Here is a 19163-nt window from a genome sequence, read left to right as displayed (position 1 = left end):
TTCGGTGACCCTTAATAAAATACAAACGCAATGTTAAGCGCTTAATTGTATAACAAGTTAACAACTTTTAGTTTTATTTACTAATATGAAATGTTAAGTCACTATATAAAACTAATAACAATTTCTACAATGGTCAATGAATGCACTCAAAGATAAAATTAAGTGCACAGGTTACAATAGATTTTAAAACTGTTTCAAATATTATCTATGAAAGACTCTTCATGAGGAAATAAGTAGCCAAGAAAGTGTTGGAATTAAGTTCAATCGTTTCAGTTTTCATATTTGAACCATATAATTTATTAACTGTTTTCTTCTTTTAACCATTGGTATAATATAACCTGCAGTCTTAAGTCGACAACAGTTGCTTAAAAACTTTCAAAATACAGACATTAGCTTAAACAATAACTATGGCTAGTAAGTAATATTATGATGATTTTTATTATATTTTTATGTATTATCGCATATCATATAATTTTGGTGTTTAAACGTGTAAAGATCAATTTAAAATTTATACATTACACCTATAGTCCTACATAAGGTTGGCTCTATTTTTATGTTTTCTTTCATTATAGCCTGTGCAATAAATTGATGTATCATGCAAAACATATGTCTAAAACCATAGACAACAATCAGAATCTTATCCAAAGGCCCAAATCCATCATCGACTTCTTTGGTTTATAGCCACGAGGTTTTTACGAATATTTCAATTTTTTGTGAATTATTAAGAAAATTTTTCACATATTTATAACAAAATGCCGCCCAGTAATCCTTTGCCGCCTAAAGAAAACGCTCTATTTAAAAGAATTCTGGTAAGTTTCATTATAAACATAGGTCTATATTCGGATTATTAAAGGTTTGACATTTTTGTTTTAGATTCTAAATAATAGCTTATAAGGCCTGCCTGCAGAATTTTTCATCTTGACTTATACAATTTACAAATCATAATGCGTTTTTTTTATAGGCTATTATAATTTTACGTAACTATTTTCACTTAATCATAACACTCAATATTAGTATGCAGTATCAAAAAATTATATAGGTTAACCATAAAATGTTATCATATAAACTATTCCTTACAGCGTTGCTACGAGCATAAACAATACAAAAATGGGTTGAAATTTGCAAAGCAAATACTGTCCAGTCCCAAATTTGCTGAACATGGAGGTAATTGAAACCAAGAGTATTTTATATTAATTTGGTTTAAATGTAAACAAACAAGATTTATAAAAAGTGATATTTAATACCTTTCAGAGACATTGGCTATGAAGGGGTTGACTTTAAATTGCCTTGGAAGAAAAGAAGAAGCATATGAATATGTCCGTAGGGGTCTTAGAAATGACTTGAAGTCTCCAGTCTGTTGGCATGTATATGGGTTGCTTCAACGTTCTGACAAAAAGTATGATGAGGCAATTAAATGCTACCGAAATGCTCTCAAATGGGAAAAGGAGAACATTCAGATTCTTCGGGATCTATCCTTGTTACAAATACAAATGAGAGATCTGGAGGGATATAAAGTTAGTAATAAGTATTTATGAAAAATTTTACTTATAACTCTGAAAGTTCTCAAAAGAATTTAAAAAAATAACAATATGGCATATATACAATGTATACAATGTTTTAAAAGTAACACTTATTAGTTTTTTAAAGGTATATCTCTCATGTATCCCTAAACAATGCTACTGAATACTTACAAATTCATGTATTGTACATCTTATTATAATCTGGATTACATATTTGTATTATGCCTATTTTGTTATGATTCATTTTAATAATATTTGTATATAAGAATGCATGTAATCCATATTCTAATTTCTTGAATGTATTCTGTATATTTAAGGAACACAAGGTTTTAGATCTGATTTTGAGTATGAATTGATAGGATAGATAATAAATGCCTACAATTTTTACTAAATGTTTTAATCTCATTTTCAGGATACTCGCTACCAATTATTTATTTTAAGGCCGACACAAAGAGCGTCATGGATTGGGTTTGCCATGAGCTACCATTTGTTGGGTGAATATGAAATGGCTAACAGTATTCTAGATGCATTCAGAACTAATCAGATGAAGGGTCCTTATGATTATGAACACTCAGAATTACTTCTGTATCAGAATATGGTTCTGGCAGAGTCGGGACAATATGACAGGGCTCTATCCCATTTATTAAAGTTCCAAACACAAATTCTTGACAAGTTGGCAATTAAAGAAACATGTGGAGAGTATTATTTGAAATTGGAAAGGTAGGTCAAGCTGATTCTTAAAATATTGATAGGGGAATCAGGATGGGATATTTTTTCTAAATTAATTGTCAATTTAGTTTGTTTAAATAAAACAAGGTTTTATTCAAAAGAACAAAAATAAGTATCAAAAAGTGAAAGCAGATAACATACTTTTAATACTTATTATAGAACTATGTAACTATGGCTTTCTAGTTTATTTTATAATCAAAAACTTCTCCATTTTGTTAGAGAAATAAATTTTGTTGTATCTAATATTTTGTTCTGCATTAAGCAATGGTCCTATATAATAAAAATTACCACTGAACAAAGTCTGTTCTATTTTGTTTAGTCATCCTATTACTTATACAAATGAATAATATTTTACAGGTTTAAGGAAGCAGAAATTTTGTATGAAGGTCTGTTAAAGAGAAACCCAGAGAATGTGATGTATTACCAGAAGCTTATAGAAGCCAAACGGCTAACTACCCCTGACCAAAAAGTGGCCTTCTTTCATCTTTATAAGTAAGTAATGAAATGTGATCTGTTATATTGTAGCAATAGTAAACCTTTTGTTTGTTTATTTTATAAAATAATTTCCACTTATATATAAAATGAAAAATAATAACTAAAAATGGTATGAAATATATCCCATTAATAATTAAACAAAACTAAGTAATTCTAGTAGCACATAAACATTGTTTTGAGATTTTAAAGTTGGTTGATTTTTATGTATGAACAGCAATGCACAAGTTTAGAGTCGTTTTACAATTATTAGAAAATAAAACCAAATAGCATGTCCTGTTATATTTTTATTTAAATTTGTTCCTATAATTTTTTAAGTTGTGCTTTTTTCTCTCTCAATAAATAAGTTCTATATTTGTGTTAACCATAAGGCCTGGAGATGTTAATTTCTGTAATTTGTAAATTTTGATTGTTCCTTATATCTGTAAACAAATCTTTTTTTTATATTATTTTGCATATGTAATTTATACATTTTTCTATATATTTACATACAAACTTGTATGTTTATGCAGGGCGGACTTCCCGAAAGCAATAGCACCCAGACGCTTGCAATTGACTGAGGCTGAGTGTCCGGGTGTCTTCAATAAACTCGTGGATGAGTATTTAAGGCATGGCCTGCATAAGGGAATCCCTCCACTACATGTTGACCTTAGGTAAATGATCCATTTCTTAGAGTGTGAAGAAACCGGCTACTACCGGTTAGACACATTAAAGAGTTACTACTTTTTTTAAACTTTTTAAGCTACGTTGGTCTATTAATGACCTAATTCACAGTATTAAATGTAAAGTGTCATTGAGAGCAATTCATGTAAGCATGTCTATCCAAAGGGCAATAGATAATTTGTATAGGTTTTATAGTTTGTAATCAATAATGGTTTTTGAAATTTTGTTAAATATTCCATTATAATATAATATTTAGATAACAAGACTCAATTGTCACAAGATATTTAATAAAAAAATTTTAAAATATTTATTATAATTGGAACTGAAATACAAATATTGCCTCTGAGCAGTATTAATATAAATTAATTGTTCTGTGTCCAGCTATAGTATAGGTACAATATAGCCGTCCTCTTGGCACGTATACGTACATACAAAGCCTAATTACTGCAAAAAAATTTACTCAAAGTCAAAGTAAAATCATTTATTATTCCAACTTGACCACAAATTGCTATTTTTTATCGTTAAATAAACTATAAAGATGATGGTAGTTGCCCCTTCCAAAAGTTAATTACGTGTGGAGAAGAATTGAAACACCTCTCTTAATCTTTTAAAATAGAATTTACAATATTTATATACATTAGTTAAATGTGAAGACAATTATATTATGTGTAATCCTAGAATAAAACTATTAGATACCATAATTGGAACCTATATTTATATATTTCATACAAATTTTCAGATCATTATACGAGGACCAAAGCAAGGCTGACGCAATAGAACAATTAATACTACAATACATAGAGAATTTGTCTAAGTTAGGCACTTTTAGTAATGCACCTGATGAAGTGAAACAACCAGCGAGTGCACTGTTATGGTCTTATTACTTCGCAGCCCAACATTTTGACTTCAAAAAGGATACTGATAAGGCGTTGTACTATATAGATGCAGCTATAGAACATACTCCAACATTAATAGAGCTGTTTATAGTTAAAGGAAGGATATTCAAGGTAATAGATGTTTAGTAAGAAATTTTGAATTACTTGAGCTTCATTGTGATTTGATAAACATTAAATTAGTTTGTAGTTGATCATTTTCAAACTTTCATTATTTTAGTTTTTATCAAAACTTTATATTAAATTAAAAAAATAATTTAAAGAAAAGACTTTTCTAATTAAATAACTAACTGCATAAGACTTTTTAGATATTGGAAAAAGGAAAATTCATATATATAATTTAAAAAAAAATCTAGTTTTTATCAAAATTAATAATTGTTATTACTTAGACCTAAAAATTAAATTACATTAGTGTTATAATTTTTCAAGGTCCATGTGTGGATGGCACACATGTTTTTTCTTAGTAAGTAAGAAATATTTCTTTAAAGTAAATATCGGAAATAAATTGTAGATTGGAATGATTGTAGTATAAATTACTTTTGATATTATAATAGGACCACTATTAAATTACAATTGCAACTAAAATTGTTATATATTTCATTTAAAATGTGTGGTTCAATGCCGGTTATTATTAAGAATCTAAAAACATTTCTCAAAACTGTTCCACAGCTGAAATAAAGCACACAAAATAGATTAATATATGTTGACACAGTTCACAAAAAAACAAAATAGGCTAAAAATATGATTTTTATTCCAGCATGCTGGTGACCCAGTATCAGCATACCAATGTCTGGAGGAAGCTCAAGCGATGGACACGGCAGATCGTTATGTGAACAGCAAGTGTGCGCGGTATATGCTTAGAGCGGGACATGTGAAGCGAGCTGAAGAGATGTGCGCCAAATTTACAAGAGAAGGTAGGTTCATATTAAATACCGAATTAAAACGTTTATTTATCATATTTTTTAATTTAATTTTACGATCTCTTAATCGCGGTGATCGGTTTTATAGTTTTTTTTTGTGGTTTTGTGTGTATTCTATATTGTTAAGGATATATGTTGGTAGTCTGTTTTTTTTCATAATTTCTTTATTTTACAGAATATTATAATGAATTCATAATATGTTAGAAAATCACTGTGGTTTGTATAAATATAACCATAGCAGTCTTGTTTATGAGTCCGTCAAATGCATATAAAAGTAGTTTTCTTCTTCTGAGCATAATCAAAATTTTAAAATCAAAAATGTCCATTTCTTTAATTATGTAAATTGCTTTTTTGTGATGATTAAATAAACATTATTTAACTAGATAATGTGTTATAATATAACTTCCAAGGTAAAAGGCGAAACATCATTGTTTTTTAAAGATTTTTATCTTGTTACGCCTAAGAAGTGTTCTAATGCGTGTACATAAGTACACAGACATGTATTTTTTAAATGTACTGTTGATGTTGGTTCACTTTAGGCTATCTAATAGGTGACTGGGTTGTCCATTTATTAGCCGTGGTAGCGAATACCCCTTCGTATACGTTCTCTTCGTATACGTTGTTTGCTCTGGATGTGTACGTACTTGCGTTTTCGCTCGAGTCTGTCAATCATGCTCCATTCGAGCACTTCTCCAGACAACGTGTTTGAAGATTCGCATTTAGAGGTTATATATAAGGTTGAGATACTTGGTATTTAGAGGTTATATATAAGGGTAAATTGTTTCAGAAATTTATTTTTTTTGGTCACATTGAAAGCTGAATATTAACTAGTTGTTCATATTAATTCCAGGTGTGCCGGCGACAGAGAATCTAAATGAAATGCAGTGTATGTGGTTCCAAACGGAGGCTGCAGCGGCATATCAGAGGCTTCACCAGTGGGGCGAAGCCCTAAAAAAAGCACATGAAGTCGATAGAGTAAGTATTTTGATTTTTTTTTGGAATTAATACAATTATTTTAATGAAATTTATTTAATACAATACATTTTTAATTTAATATTATTTTTACAAATTTACATTCGGGTTTTATTGAACTATGACACCAACTCCTGCCCGTTTGCCTCCTGTTCTATAAAAAAAAGTGTCAGGATATTGATATTTTCCACCTCACAAAAAATGTGAGGAAGTACTTGAAGAAACGGGAAAACTCTGATTTTGTTTAAGTATTCATTTGACATTTTAAGTATTATTTGTTGTTTCAAATGTTACATTTCAGTTTTTTTTAAGTATCTTTGTCTCTTGTACTCACTTGTTTTGTCTACCTTTTTAATGTTTAGCATGCTCCTTTCTATGCCTTATTGAGATACTGATTTTTGTTTTATTTGTAAATTTCCATGTTTGACATGCATATGTCAGATATATGAACATAAATATGTTATAATTATTATTATCACTCTAAATATATATATACATTTATTGTTAATCTTTAAAATATTATTTATATATTTTCAAATGAGGTATTTATTAAGCTAGCCGTCTTCGTGTACAAACAATTGTTACGTGATATTTTCTATAATATTTTATATCTATATTATACACGACCAAACTATTTAGTGAATATTGAAAAAGTGGTCTTAAATTGAAGTTGATACGACATGTATCTAACAGTGATTAAACTTCCAGCATTTCTCCGAGATAATGGAAGACCAATTCGACTTCCACTCATACTGTATGCGAAAGATGACGTTACGTTCGTATGTCGGTCTGCTTCGCCTCGAAGACGTGTTGCGAGCGCATCCGTTCTACTTCAGATGCGCACGCGTCGCCATACAAGTGTATTTGAGACTTCACAGCCATCCCCTACAGGACGCGCCGCAGACCTCGGAGCCAGATACAGGTATGTCATCTTAATATATATATTTCTTGTGTGCGTGTGTATGTGACTGAACTCCTCCTAAACGACTGGACCAATTTTGATGAAATTTTTTGTGTGTGTTCGTGGAGATTCGAGAATGGTTTAGATTCACAATTTTGTCCGCTGGACAATGTTTTTTTAAATTAATTAGTAGTTGTTGATTTTGGAATGTTTTACATTGGATCCGACAGACGGCGCTAACATCGCACTGTCAAATTTTAAATAATATTCGAATTTTAATTTTAGTCTGTCCCGACAGTTAGCGCTGCGATCAAATTAAAAAAAAGTTTTGTTATCATTGTGTTATTGTAGACCATGTGCTGGATCGTTAGATATTGTCATAACAATTGAATAATAATTTTCATCAAAATGGTCCAGAATGTTTTAGCTTATTAAAAAAAGTTTGAAATTTTCAAATTAAAGACGTATAGACAGGACAACGTCTGTCGGATCCGCTAGTATTACTAATAGTAAAATAATAGAAGTAAGAAAATCAAACCATTTTCTATGCAGAAAACTTTTTAAATGAAATATATGATTTATTTATTTATTTAGTTAATACAGTACTTAGCGCTAAGTCTGACTCCGTTGCGTCAAAAACATGTACTAGTCGGAATAGGCTCAGACATCAGTAGTAAATCACGAGATACAGTAATATATTATATCAGATATCAATAATTTAACCAATTTATAATAATAATTAAAGTAGGTTTATTTTACAACTTAGGTAAGAAATATATAAAATCTTATATCATTGTTATATAAACACCTTTAAACAACATTAAACCATTAATACATATAATATATAATTTACGCTATTTTAATTTTTTGCTAGCTTTTTCATAGACTCATTATTACGATTATTTAATTCATAATTCAAACAGTATCCTAGCATTTTATTATAAAATCAGAACTAAAGTTTGTTATCATTTCTGTTCTTTGTTTTGACCTCTGCGTCTGTGACCTTGATTCGTTGACAGAACAGCGATTTCTTATTATATTCTCATTAAATAGTACCATTTTATGGTCCACCCTGATAGGTGCTTTTTAGAAGATTTAATTTTTACTCTATATTAACCACTCGCGTACAACAATAGAATATAAGCGAAATACTGAATTATTATGTAACTATTATGTAAATGTTATTACATTCAATAGAAGTGACTAAAAAAATAATCGCAAAAAGAAATTAATGTCCTGCATCATAGTTGTATTACAATTAATAATTATCACACTTCAATCGCGTTGCTTTGCACGGGATAGTAATTAAATTTATAATATATCAAGAAATTAATTCAAATCGTAATAAAGTCAAATTTTATTAAGTAAATGGCTGCTTTATTTTGTTTTTTGACATTAGTTATATTAAATGCTCCCATTTAACATAATTGGTTACTCAATTTAATGAGTCGTGTTACATTTTGGTAAGTGTTTTAATGTATGACCGCCAGTAATCTTGCGACATAATCAATCGGCTCACGGTCATTTTTCACTTTGTAAGGTTAATTTAAGTAATTATCAATAGCATTAATGCTATCGTTTACTGGACAATGTTATTAGAGTATTAAAGTGATCCCGTTTTTTGAAATGAAACAAATTTTCAAATAATACAAATTTTAATAAAATTTATTTCGTAGTCTTTAGAGTCATTACAAATCACAAATATTTGTTTTATACAATTTACAATAACAGTCATTATGCTCGCATTATGTTCATAACAATACTCACACATTACAATTCACAACATACTCGTGAGTGTATCGAAAATACTGACAAACAAATAAATTAACTATTACTACTCTTGCACCAGTCACTTAACAAATAATTTAATAAATAGCTATTAATAATAACGTTCAGTTCGCTAACGTCCGCGAAACACATCGTTTAACACATTAATAATATGGCATTGCGGATGACCGCTAGTCTTTTCGTTCTTACACTACTTAGGACACTTATAAATCACATTTGCGCTTTGTATTTACACTATACGTTCAGTTCAGACTAGAGCTTTGGTTTCACCGTCCGTAGCCGGGAGCTCTGTACCTCTCCCTGGCGGCTTGTGGGGTAAGGAAATACACGTGCGCCCCTTCCCCAGGAAGCCTATACCTAATGAGAGATCCCGGGCGACCTTCACCTGCGGCGTTGACGGCCCCAATCCATTCTGCATCAGGATTGATTGGCGGTAAAGGTCTCCTGTAGTTGACGTCTGTGTCTCCAACCAACGATGGCCTGTTCAGGTCGTACTGTTCACCAGTATACTGAGGCTCGTGTGGTTGTTCTCTATATTGCTGTCCTCTTCGATAATTGGGGTTTGGTATGGGTATGAACTCACTGTCCGGGTGTATAGGCGGTCTTGGATACCTGTCGTTGACTATCGTGTCTCCTGCAAGAGATGCTGGAGTCTGGGGCTCCACAAGTTGTGCGCTTGCTTGCGATGGATGGACTTGTTCACTGTCTGGATTTACAGGTGGGCGTGGATGTCTATTGTTGACGTCAGTGTCACCATGCAGTGACGGCGGGTTAGGACTTTGAGATTCAACGATTTCATAGGCATATTGAAGGTTTATGTTGTTGTCGATGGGCGTTTTAACTGTTTCAAGGGGTGGTGTAACAGCCAAGCCGTGATCGTCCCTAGTTCCGTCGTCGAGTTTCTGACCAAATATGTCAAACGTACTTTTTGTGAAGTCATCGATATATCGCTCGTCGTGTTTTGTGTAATATCCGTTGCTAATTGGATTAGGGGTAGTACTAGGATGCCTATTTACGTGGTGAATTGGTTTACCAGTTTGTACCGGGATTTGATTTCTGTTATTGACGGGCAATGTCTCCTTGATTGGCACATCTTCATAGTCTTCATCTCTTAATTTTGTCTTTGGATAATATCTGGAAGATGTTGGGGCTTCTGTGCTTACTTGAACGTTTTCGACTAGATATTGCTGATAATTCGGAGACGCAGAGGACGGTGTTACTGCATTGAATTCATTATCGCCATTGAATGGTTTGCTGTAGCTGACCATCGGACGGAAAGGTTCCGGATCGAGCTTAGGTGCCCGGAATGTTAATTTTTCGGGTCTTGGCTTGCTTTCATAACTGTATTGATAGACCGGCCGTGATGTGATTGGCTTTTGTTTAGTAGAATGCGGTCGATGAGCTTTTGGTCTTTTTGTTGTAAAGTAGTCAATTGTTTGCTGAATATCAGAGATTTGTTGATAAAATGAGTCGGGTCTTGGTTTAGGCTGTGGCACGTAAGTAGGTTGTGGGCGCGGTTTCTGAATACTGAAGTACTCTTGTGTAAAGGTACGAGTTCCTTCTTTTTGTGGAAATAAGAAGAAAGCATCTCCTTGATCAAAAGTTCCATAGGCAACGCCAACTCCAGGCTGGTATTGAGACTCTTGATTAGCATTTGGTCGTGGATCATATGAAGCTTGACTGGGTACAGTTTGATAGTAGTATCGGCCATCAAAATTACTTTCTGGAGGTCTCGTCTTAGGTTGCTCGTCAAAGAAGTAAAATGAAGCCACAGCGTTTTCATTTGGCTTTCTGTTATACACGGGTTGTAATTTGGTTGTTGGTATTTCATCGTTTTGCACGTTTGAATAATATGTTCGTAAAGGTGCTGCCGGAGTCGAAGGAATGTCATTGATGTGTTCTTCAATCGCCTTTTCTGGTACTCTGTAGGGTACGTAAGGCTGTTGTGTTGTAGTCGGTTGCTTATTGTCATACACTTCTGGGTAATCATACACCGAAACTGAAAGTGGTTTCGAAGTAAGTTTTGTCCGTGTTTTATAGATGGGTTTCTCAGTTTTTGGTCTCGTAATAATTTCTGCTTCATTGTTGTAATGTTTAATCGGGTGTCGATTGGGTATGACACGTTGCGTTTTTCTGTATTTAGTTGTAGTTGGAATTTCATTAGCCAACGTCGTTGTTAAAGTTACAGGAGTTTCTGTTGTTTTCGGTAACTCTGTGGTCGTAAGTCTAGCTTTGTACTTTCCTCTGAATGTAACAGGTGTTGGTGAAGGGCGTTTTGATGTACCCTTAGTACGTGTATTAGTCGATGGTGGGTTTTGCGTGGTCCTTATTTCTTTTGTAGCCATATCTTCGAGTGGCGCAAAGAAGTCGGGTGGTGGTGGAAGAATAATTCCAGGTACTAAAGGTCCAGCTGGCACGTTACCCTTGTAGTCATTGCGATAAGAAAAATTGTAAGGCGGCGGATAGTATATCGAAGGGTCGTCTTCGTCGTACAGGTCTGACTGGTTGCTCGGTGGTGGTAGAAAGGCGGCGCCCGGAGGAAAACCTTCTGGAAAAGAGCCGTTCATGGATGCCGGGAAAGGGAATGCCCCTTCGCTCGCATTCCCGGGAAGGAATGGGAACGGAGGACCTGGCAACGGCGCTCCCCCGGAAGTAGTGTTTCCTTGATTATAACTCGGGGAGTCGAACGTTCCTGGTGGATAAAGGAATGACGATGGCGGTAGAGAGCCTTCGCTTTCTCCCGTAGGGAAGGGAGGGAAAATGGACGCAGGGACACTGCCGTTAGGCGTAAGGAAGACGAGCGGTCCGTTGTCGGAGAGACGTACGGGAAAGGGCGGTGGAACTTTCGGTTTGTCTGGTAGTTTTACTTGCCTTCTAGGCGCCTCGTAGTTGTCTATGGGTGGCCATACTTTTTGTTCTGGTTCATTTGTACGCTCGGGGAATGATCCCCCTTTTATCACTAATAGATGATCTTCTGCGAGCCAAACTTCATCTTTCTTAAGACCTCCCAGGTTTTGTAAATTGTCTTTCGATCTAGTCTCACTGTTTGGCTCGTAACTTAATATCCCCGGCCGTTTCGGTGTCTTTGAAAATAATTCATTCTGAATTAATCCATATTTTCCTTCGGCCACCTGATCGGACAATGTTTTCTTATCTTCGTCATCTTCCTTCATCTTTTTAGTTTCTTTGCCCTCACCGGCGCTAGACATGAGCATACCATCGTCCCAAATACCTTGGTTCCAGCCCACATTGCCGCCCGGCTGGTCCGGCGCGATTACGCTTGCGAGCTTCCCACTTTCACTCTTTTCATTGAATATAATGGAATTTTTCGGGCTTCCGTGATCCTTTTCCGGTTTAATTTTTATATGTCCACCGATAAGACGTTTGATCGTCCTTTGTGATTCTGCAGTCTGTGAATCTGACGTGGACGCCAGCGAACGCTGATCGCGCACGAACGAGTCAGGCGGCAATACGTATGTGGGCACAAGGACGCTGCAAAACGCTGTGCAGCATGTCAGCGCTAGCGTCAGCACTAACGCCGCCCCTCTCACCATCTGAAAACAAGTACATAATACATTTATAACCCACAATAAAGCACACAAAACAAGATCGCCTTATGTATAAACTTATCTAAGTGAATTTGTTAATTGAACGCGCGGTTCTCGGTCATGAACGCGCTAAGTGAAAGGATTAGTGGAGACAAAAACCTCAGCTAGTAGTTGGTGCACTGAATTGTGGCGCGCGGCCACCCGCCTTTTTATGAGTTCGTGCAGTGACCACCTCCGACCCTGATGGCATTGAGACTCAACCGTTTAATTTGGAAATTAACGAGTAACAAGTCAGACAGGAAGGCCGCGGTGCCTGCGACACAGTCGCTTTAATTTGAGTCGCGAATCGCATTCATATTAATTCGTCGATTGCATTCTTGCGTCGTACACGTTGCAATTGTACAATTTTACTTGGCGATTGTGAAACTTCGATTTAAAAAAGTAACTCTGTACAGACATTAGATTGAATATGAAAGTCTTCTAATCTCAGCTTGATTATCTTTAATGGGTTTATTGACAATAGTAAAAAGTGTAATAAGTAAAGTTGTTAGGCGCGCCTTATTTAACGATTTTGCATGGGTAAGGCGAACTAAATTTGTGCTTTGGTATGCACTTATGTAATAATAATGTAGCAGGGCGTACCGACTTGCTCTATTAACATTTTAATGTTCCTTCGAAACTGATATCAAATCGCAGTAGGTTGCCGCGGCCTTTACTTTTTATCATTACACGAAACAATTGAAATTTTAACGTGACAAATCTTTCACGGATATTTGACTAATGTTTTAAAACTATGGTGTCCTTGTTACAGTTTGACAATTTCATTTGCCTGGCAATAGTGAAGTTCATATGGAATGTTTAGCAATATCCACGGCAAAAGTTCAAAGCAAATGTTTAATGAAGTTTGACATTTTGTAGGACTCATCTTGTAAATCCTTTCAACACCAGTTAACCTTGTATGACTCGATTGTTTTGTGCATTTTCGTTGAAAATGTAATGGAGTATTGAAACTTTTTGACATTACTCTGACAAGTCGAAGCACTGAACAATATGGGTAAAACAATTACGTTTTCTGAGAAGTATATTGGGAATTCGAAAATGTACTGCGAGTTAGATAGAAACAATTGTCCTATATAAATCAATTAATAAAAGACGCTTATAAATAATCGATCCAACCACTGAACAAATTTGAATGCACGTCACTTGGTTGACAAGATTTAACTGATACTGTCTCGTGCCCTTGTCATGCGAGGTGCCGAATTTTTTGCGGTCACCGCAAAACGTGATTTTAAATTCTGATCGTTAGGGACAGACGCTTTCTGTTTCGCCCTCGATATTTGACTTTAATAGGTTTTTATATAACTTTGATATAAGAGAACTAAACCTTTTGTTTTAAACACATTTGTATACTTATTATTTATACTAATTATTGTATACGCCTGATTCTAATTCATGTAAAGTTCAAGGAAAAAAACTATTACTTTGATATGGAAATAGGTTAATAACCAAACATCTAAAATGAAGGCTACTTTCTTATAAACAACAAAAGATTTGTTACAAACGGAATTTCAGATTTGTATATAGCTGTTGTGAAACAGTAATACATACGTGATAATTTGTATTCAGTACTTGTCGATTACAACTTTCCAATGGCCTTTTGTTAGCCACATTTGGCTGTCAGGATATTTTAAAACGCTTTGGAAAAACCCGGTTTATTCTACCTAATAACTCTAGTCTTGCCAACGAACTCGTATATAGGATAACGATAAATACATTTTGTAAGGTCCAATTTACACAATTTAGTCAGTTCAATATACAAAAGTCACTAGAATCGGAATATAGTTTATCAACCGGTTGACGTTCGTAAGAACGCATTGAAGGTTCTTAGTGGCAATTTACGTAATTACAAAGGCAGGGTCTCAAGAAATCGTTACCTACGCATAATAACATACATCGATCTCCTTGAAGTTGCGGAAAGCGTACGAGTTTTTAATGTCTTAGGTATACGTTAATCAGGTAAGTTACCGCCAGCGGCGATGCACGTGGACAAGTTGTACAACTGTCGTGTAAGTGATTTCGTAAGTAAATTAATCGAGGTTCAATGAATTGGACTTGTCATATATGAGACGCCATTGTCGCAACTTTCGATATTGTAGCAAATCTTACTCGAATTTATTAGAAACGACTATTGGTGTCTATCAAGAAATCAATCATTATTGACGGGATATATATTGGTAATTACCTCCGTTGGTAATTATTTTCCGTAGAAATAAATTTAATTCGCAATACGGTGAACACGAATTGATTAAATGTTGATTGACGTGATTCAGTACTGTGAAGTTTTCTCTCTTGTTCTAGAATTGATTAGTATTGTAATTAAAAAAATGTTCTGTATTAATCTCCTTTAATCGTATTACGATTTGTTTTTGTTATTGTATAATGTTAATAATGTCACGGTTTTCATTGCGATTGTCGTTTCGGTCAAGGTAAAATACCATCCTATAACTTGTTTATTGCACCTTCAAGCTAGCCTAGGTCTCATGTCATTTAGCTGTTTCCCATTATGTTCCCTTAGATGTGAAGATAATAGAAACTGTGTTATCGCACAGCCTTGTGTTTAATGTGAGAATTCTCGTAGTCTTCAACTCCAGACTTGAATTACGTAGTTGTGAATACATTTCGAAATGTGGCTAATTTAAATTGATTGCCTATTTGTTTGTATATGTTTATGCCATTATATTATTTGGGAATTATATAATATATATTTTAACGGATTAAACTTCTGTCGAAGTAGACATGGGAAGAAATTGGCTGTGCCAATAATCAATCTGTAACTGTTTAGGAAACACACCTTTTGTAAGGCGATCAAGGTTTACAATTTATTAAAAAAATATAAAAATAAATCTGACTAGAGTTTTGAAATATCGACTTGGTGTATTATTAACTTTAGGAAATAATTTATTTTTCACTAAATCACTATTTGCCTACTGTAAGACACTGAAGTTATAAATTTAATAGCGTATGATATGATATGTACGATACAAATAATACTGACCAATACATATGACTAATAATACAAAATTCTTTAAAGACAAATTTGCGCGCCAATATGTGTGGCAGAATATGCGAACTTACGCTTACACATTTTTGTACCGTATTCTTGCAATAAATTATTATTATTATTACTTTGTATATAAATAGGAAGTACCGGTTAAAGGTCATTTAAAATATCGACATTCGTGATTAATTTGTACGGTTAAATCTCGAGCACTCGTCTAACCGGCCGTGTAGCAATGTAGTTTGATGTATTTGTCGTCTCTATTGTTAATGATTAACTTAAACTTTCAGGGTTACATAGTTTCGTAAGCTTTCCGCACTGTGTTGTTTAACCTTCGTCCATTTTATTTGAGGAAATTTTGTAACGCCGAAAATATGCAAAACGTGCTTAAATATTTTTATAATGGGGAAGTGGAGCGGTCGTTGACGCAAACTCTACCATTTTTGGATTTCCTTCATAGTTAGTAACTTGGGTCGCAATATTAATGGGATTTATGGTCGATGCACCGCACGATGGCTTCCATAGTAGGTACGTGCTACGGTTTTGTTATAAATGCACGCTTTCTTTTCTTTGTTTGTTTGCGACTTTCATGATTCTTTGTTTCGTAATTTCGCAGAGTGGCCACGCTTAAGTTATTGTATGTAATCTTCCGTATAATGGTTTGTTGTTCGTTTATGTCGTACGCCCGTAATTGCTGTTACGGCATCTAGAGATTTTCGTGCTTTTCACATAGGTGTATTGTTGCGTAACGAAATTCGTTCGGTCTCATTTACGTGACCAATTATCTTTTTTTTTAATAGAATAGGGGGCAAACGGGCAGGAGGCTCACCTGATGTTAAGTGCTACCGCGCGGACACTCGATGGTAGAGGGCTCGCGAGTGCGATATGTGAAAATGTGGTTTTAATTGCGAAAAATAATTGAATCTTTTTCTGTTGCAGGTAAGGATTTTTGTTCCAAATCGGTAAGTGTTAATTACTATACAATATTGCAATGTCTGATCGCGAAGATTCAATGTGGAAAACGGCAATTAGTTGATTTTAGATAATAGTGTACGATACAACGTTAAATACAAGCACTTTTGCAATGAGTTTCAAAATTTTTTCAACGCTTTGGGCGTTACCATTCATGTTTTTCGGAGCGTGGCGCATAGGCAACCTTAAATTGCACCCAAGTCCTTCGTGGCACGAAAGCTAAAATATAATAGCAAATTTTGTAATTCCGACCACCAGTTCCGAATGGCCATTATTTTGATTATATCTGTAGTTAATTACGTTCAAGGAGACATAAACTAGACCTGTTAGACGAAGCTTGAACGTAAATGATGAGAAATTAGTCTATTGTCTGAAGTAGAGCCGGTGACAATTGCGTTGCTACACACGAGTCTTATTGTTTTCTTTGGATTTTCACAGACCTTCCGTTTGTAGCGTTCTAGTCTGTTGGGTTTCGATAACGCGTCCATCACGACGCGAGCCGGATTCACTTTTTATGCTGATTTATGTATGACGTCATTTTTGATTATCAGCCTTAGTAGGATTTCCAAATTATTTTCATAGTAATATAGTCAGTTCGAGGAAGGAATAACTGAAAGCTTGATTACACGAATAATGTTATCTCGCACAAATGTTTTAAATTTAAAGCACGTTCGTCTTCGTATATTTATCTGTCTTAGATATACAGTTGATCGTAATGCTGACTGAAACTAATACAGAATAATCCCGTTTCCAATCGTCTTAAACTAGTTAACCTTCTATTAATATCTACAAATACCATATAAATTTTCTGAATCATACTTGTCTATGTTTATAACGAAGGAGGTTGTGATGACAATTAAGGCTTGCACAGGTGACTGTTGTGTCATCAAGTGCATTACCATAATTGGGAAGGCGACATTCTATGATCTTTGCACTACCCTTTATATTTAGCAAGGCCTTAAGTTAATTTGCTAACATTAATTGTGCTTACATACAACCTTCAAATCAATGTATTGTTGAATTTTGTCCGGTCGTTTTTATGGCCCAGTTACGTTTATAAATTATTGTTAACTAGCGTATACTGTGGAAACGCAAAATGTCTCACGTTTTGTAACGACATCCGCGTTTGAAATTAATTTTATTTGTGAATATTTAAATTTTAACACTTCCTCATGCGAAATAATAGTTGTACGATTTTATGTCTCTACGGATTGTGATGCAATATTTTTGTACTACTTTCGTTGATATGTACTACTTTCATCTTGTCGATAGCGAATGCACTTTAAAGTTTTGTTAAGTAAGTTTTAGTCGATGGTACATAACTGGTGTTAATTGGTACTGTTACCGCAGGTCTACTATAGTCCTTAAGGCACCAGCCTCTCACAAAATGACCCAATACCTGCAGCATGTAAATCATTATGCGATATTTTGAAAAGGCAAATCTCATTTTATTATTATTATTACTTTAGAACTAAAGACAAGCTGCTCATGGCTGTATGTAACTTAAAACCGATACCAATTTTATTCAAACGTCTTATTGTAGCCGAAGATGATGCGGGCGTTTAGTTTTTATAAGTACCGCTACGCGGATGTTATTGTAGCATTGTGTCGTCGCTTGTTTTTTTGTATGTAATAAATACGATCAGGATTTGTTATCGGAATTACCTGAATTTTATTAGTGTTACGTATTACGTGTTTTTCTCGACAGTTAAAGCCGCGACCTTGTTCGCACATACTCCGTGATGAAAAACCAATGCATGTCAATATTTAACGTGACATATTCTCTTGGGACAAATGTATAGAATATTTCTTGTTGATTAGAAAAACGTACGAATACATATTGTAACTGAATTTTTATTTATGAGCTAGCTGACTGCAATTTAACATATTCCACGAAATCTTTTTCAAATGATAACTATCCTTGCGCAATGAATCAAAAACACTTTGTTTGCATTTTCTCACAGGTGTTTCTTTTATACGTTCGTCATTGAGTCGCCTATGCCTAAGAGGTCTGTGAAACTTCATAATATTAAAGTCGCTATATTGTTTGTAATTTACATTGTTAACACTTAATTCCGTGTGATCTAGGTCGGGGGTTGCAACTCTTATCATAATAAAAAAAAAACACAGGCTTACTTTAACTGATAACGGTTGAGGCTGCGACGATTATACACTTTGGTGCCTTAGCACATAACAGTCACTTCACAAATAGTTTTCACTTGCGTTTGAACACTGGCACATGCTGGGAGCAACTGGGATGCTTGTGGTCTCCGAGGGTCACAGGTTGTGGGGGGGTGAACGTGTGTTCTTCGTGTCGCGCGGCTCATGAGTGGCCGCGGTGGTAGGGGCGCGAGAGTAAATACGGCGCGGTAGACGCGTGCGCACAATACGCACACAAATAAACATCTACGGCCGCGCGACGCACACAGGATCATTAGATCCTGGTGCTACAGATAAGGATTTTATTTGAGTAACGGTTGCCTTTACGGAGCTGATACAATATTTGTAATATTTCTATAAATAGTTATTGATGTTATATTGTTTCCCGTGTTCGGAAATAATATTTTTTTTAATATTTTGATTTTAATATTATCGTCCGATCGCCCTGATTCATTTGTTCCGTGTCAACGACTTATGTGTCCTTGAAAGGCATCCGTAGTAGAGTTATTTTTAACATTCCTCAAAATTGCATTATTTTCTTAAAACT

The 19163-nt window shown here is 34.5% G+C and overlaps 2 protein-coding genes across 3 annotated transcripts in view; one reads left to right on the top strand and one right to left on the bottom strand.

The window, feature by feature from the left end:
* The first annotated feature begins 631 nt into the window (after positions 1 to 631).
* The window catches only part of LOC110994378 (N-alpha-acetyltransferase 15, NatA auxiliary subunit), an 84476-nt gene continuing 65944 nt past the window's right edge, over positions 632 to 19163 (top strand). For both annotated transcript variants that reach the window (XM_045631671.1, XM_045631670.1), the window contains exons 1-10: positions 632 to 809; positions 1080 to 1164; positions 1252 to 1514; positions 1933 to 2240; positions 2607 to 2741; positions 3254 to 3394; positions 4144 to 4411; positions 5055 to 5211; positions 6068 to 6192; positions 6898 to 7111. In XM_045631671.1, the coding sequence (XP_045487627.1) occupies positions 753 to 809; positions 1080 to 1164; positions 1252 to 1514; positions 1933 to 2240; positions 2607 to 2741; positions 3254 to 3394; positions 4144 to 4411; positions 5055 to 5211; positions 6068 to 6192; positions 6898 to 7111 (1753 nt within the window). In that variant the 5' untranslated portion in view covers positions 632 to 752. The remainder of the gene's footprint in view (positions 810 to 1079; positions 1165 to 1251; positions 1515 to 1932; positions 2241 to 2606; positions 2742 to 3253; positions 3395 to 4143; positions 4412 to 5054; positions 5212 to 6067; positions 6193 to 6897; positions 7112 to 19163) is intronic.
* On the bottom strand, positions 8727 to 18809 carry LOC110994377. Its single transcript, XM_022260981.2, has 2 exons — positions 18593 to 18809; positions 8727 to 12432 (listed from the first exon to the last, which is right to left on the bottom strand). Exon 2 carries the CDS (start codon positions 12430 to 12432, stop codon positions 9145 to 9147), a length of 3288 nt encoding a protein of 1095 aa, XP_022116673.2. The 5' UTR covers positions 18593 to 18809; the 3' UTR covers positions 8727 to 9144.

This window comes from Pieris rapae, chromosome 16 (assembly GCF_905147795.1).
Source record: "Pieris rapae chromosome 16, ilPieRapa1.1, whole genome shotgun sequence".
NCBI lineage: Eukaryota > Metazoa > Arthropoda > Insecta > Lepidoptera > Pieridae > Pieris > Pieris rapae.
The sequence above is the reverse complement of the archived record's forward strand: the minus strand, read 5'-3'. Positions and strand labels throughout refer to the sequence as shown.

Coding starts and splice junctions, on each gene's coding strand:
- LOC110994377 (XM_022260981.2), bottom strand. CDS start 12,432: ATGGTGAGAGGGGCGGCGTTAGTGCTGACGCTAGCGCTGACATGCTGC.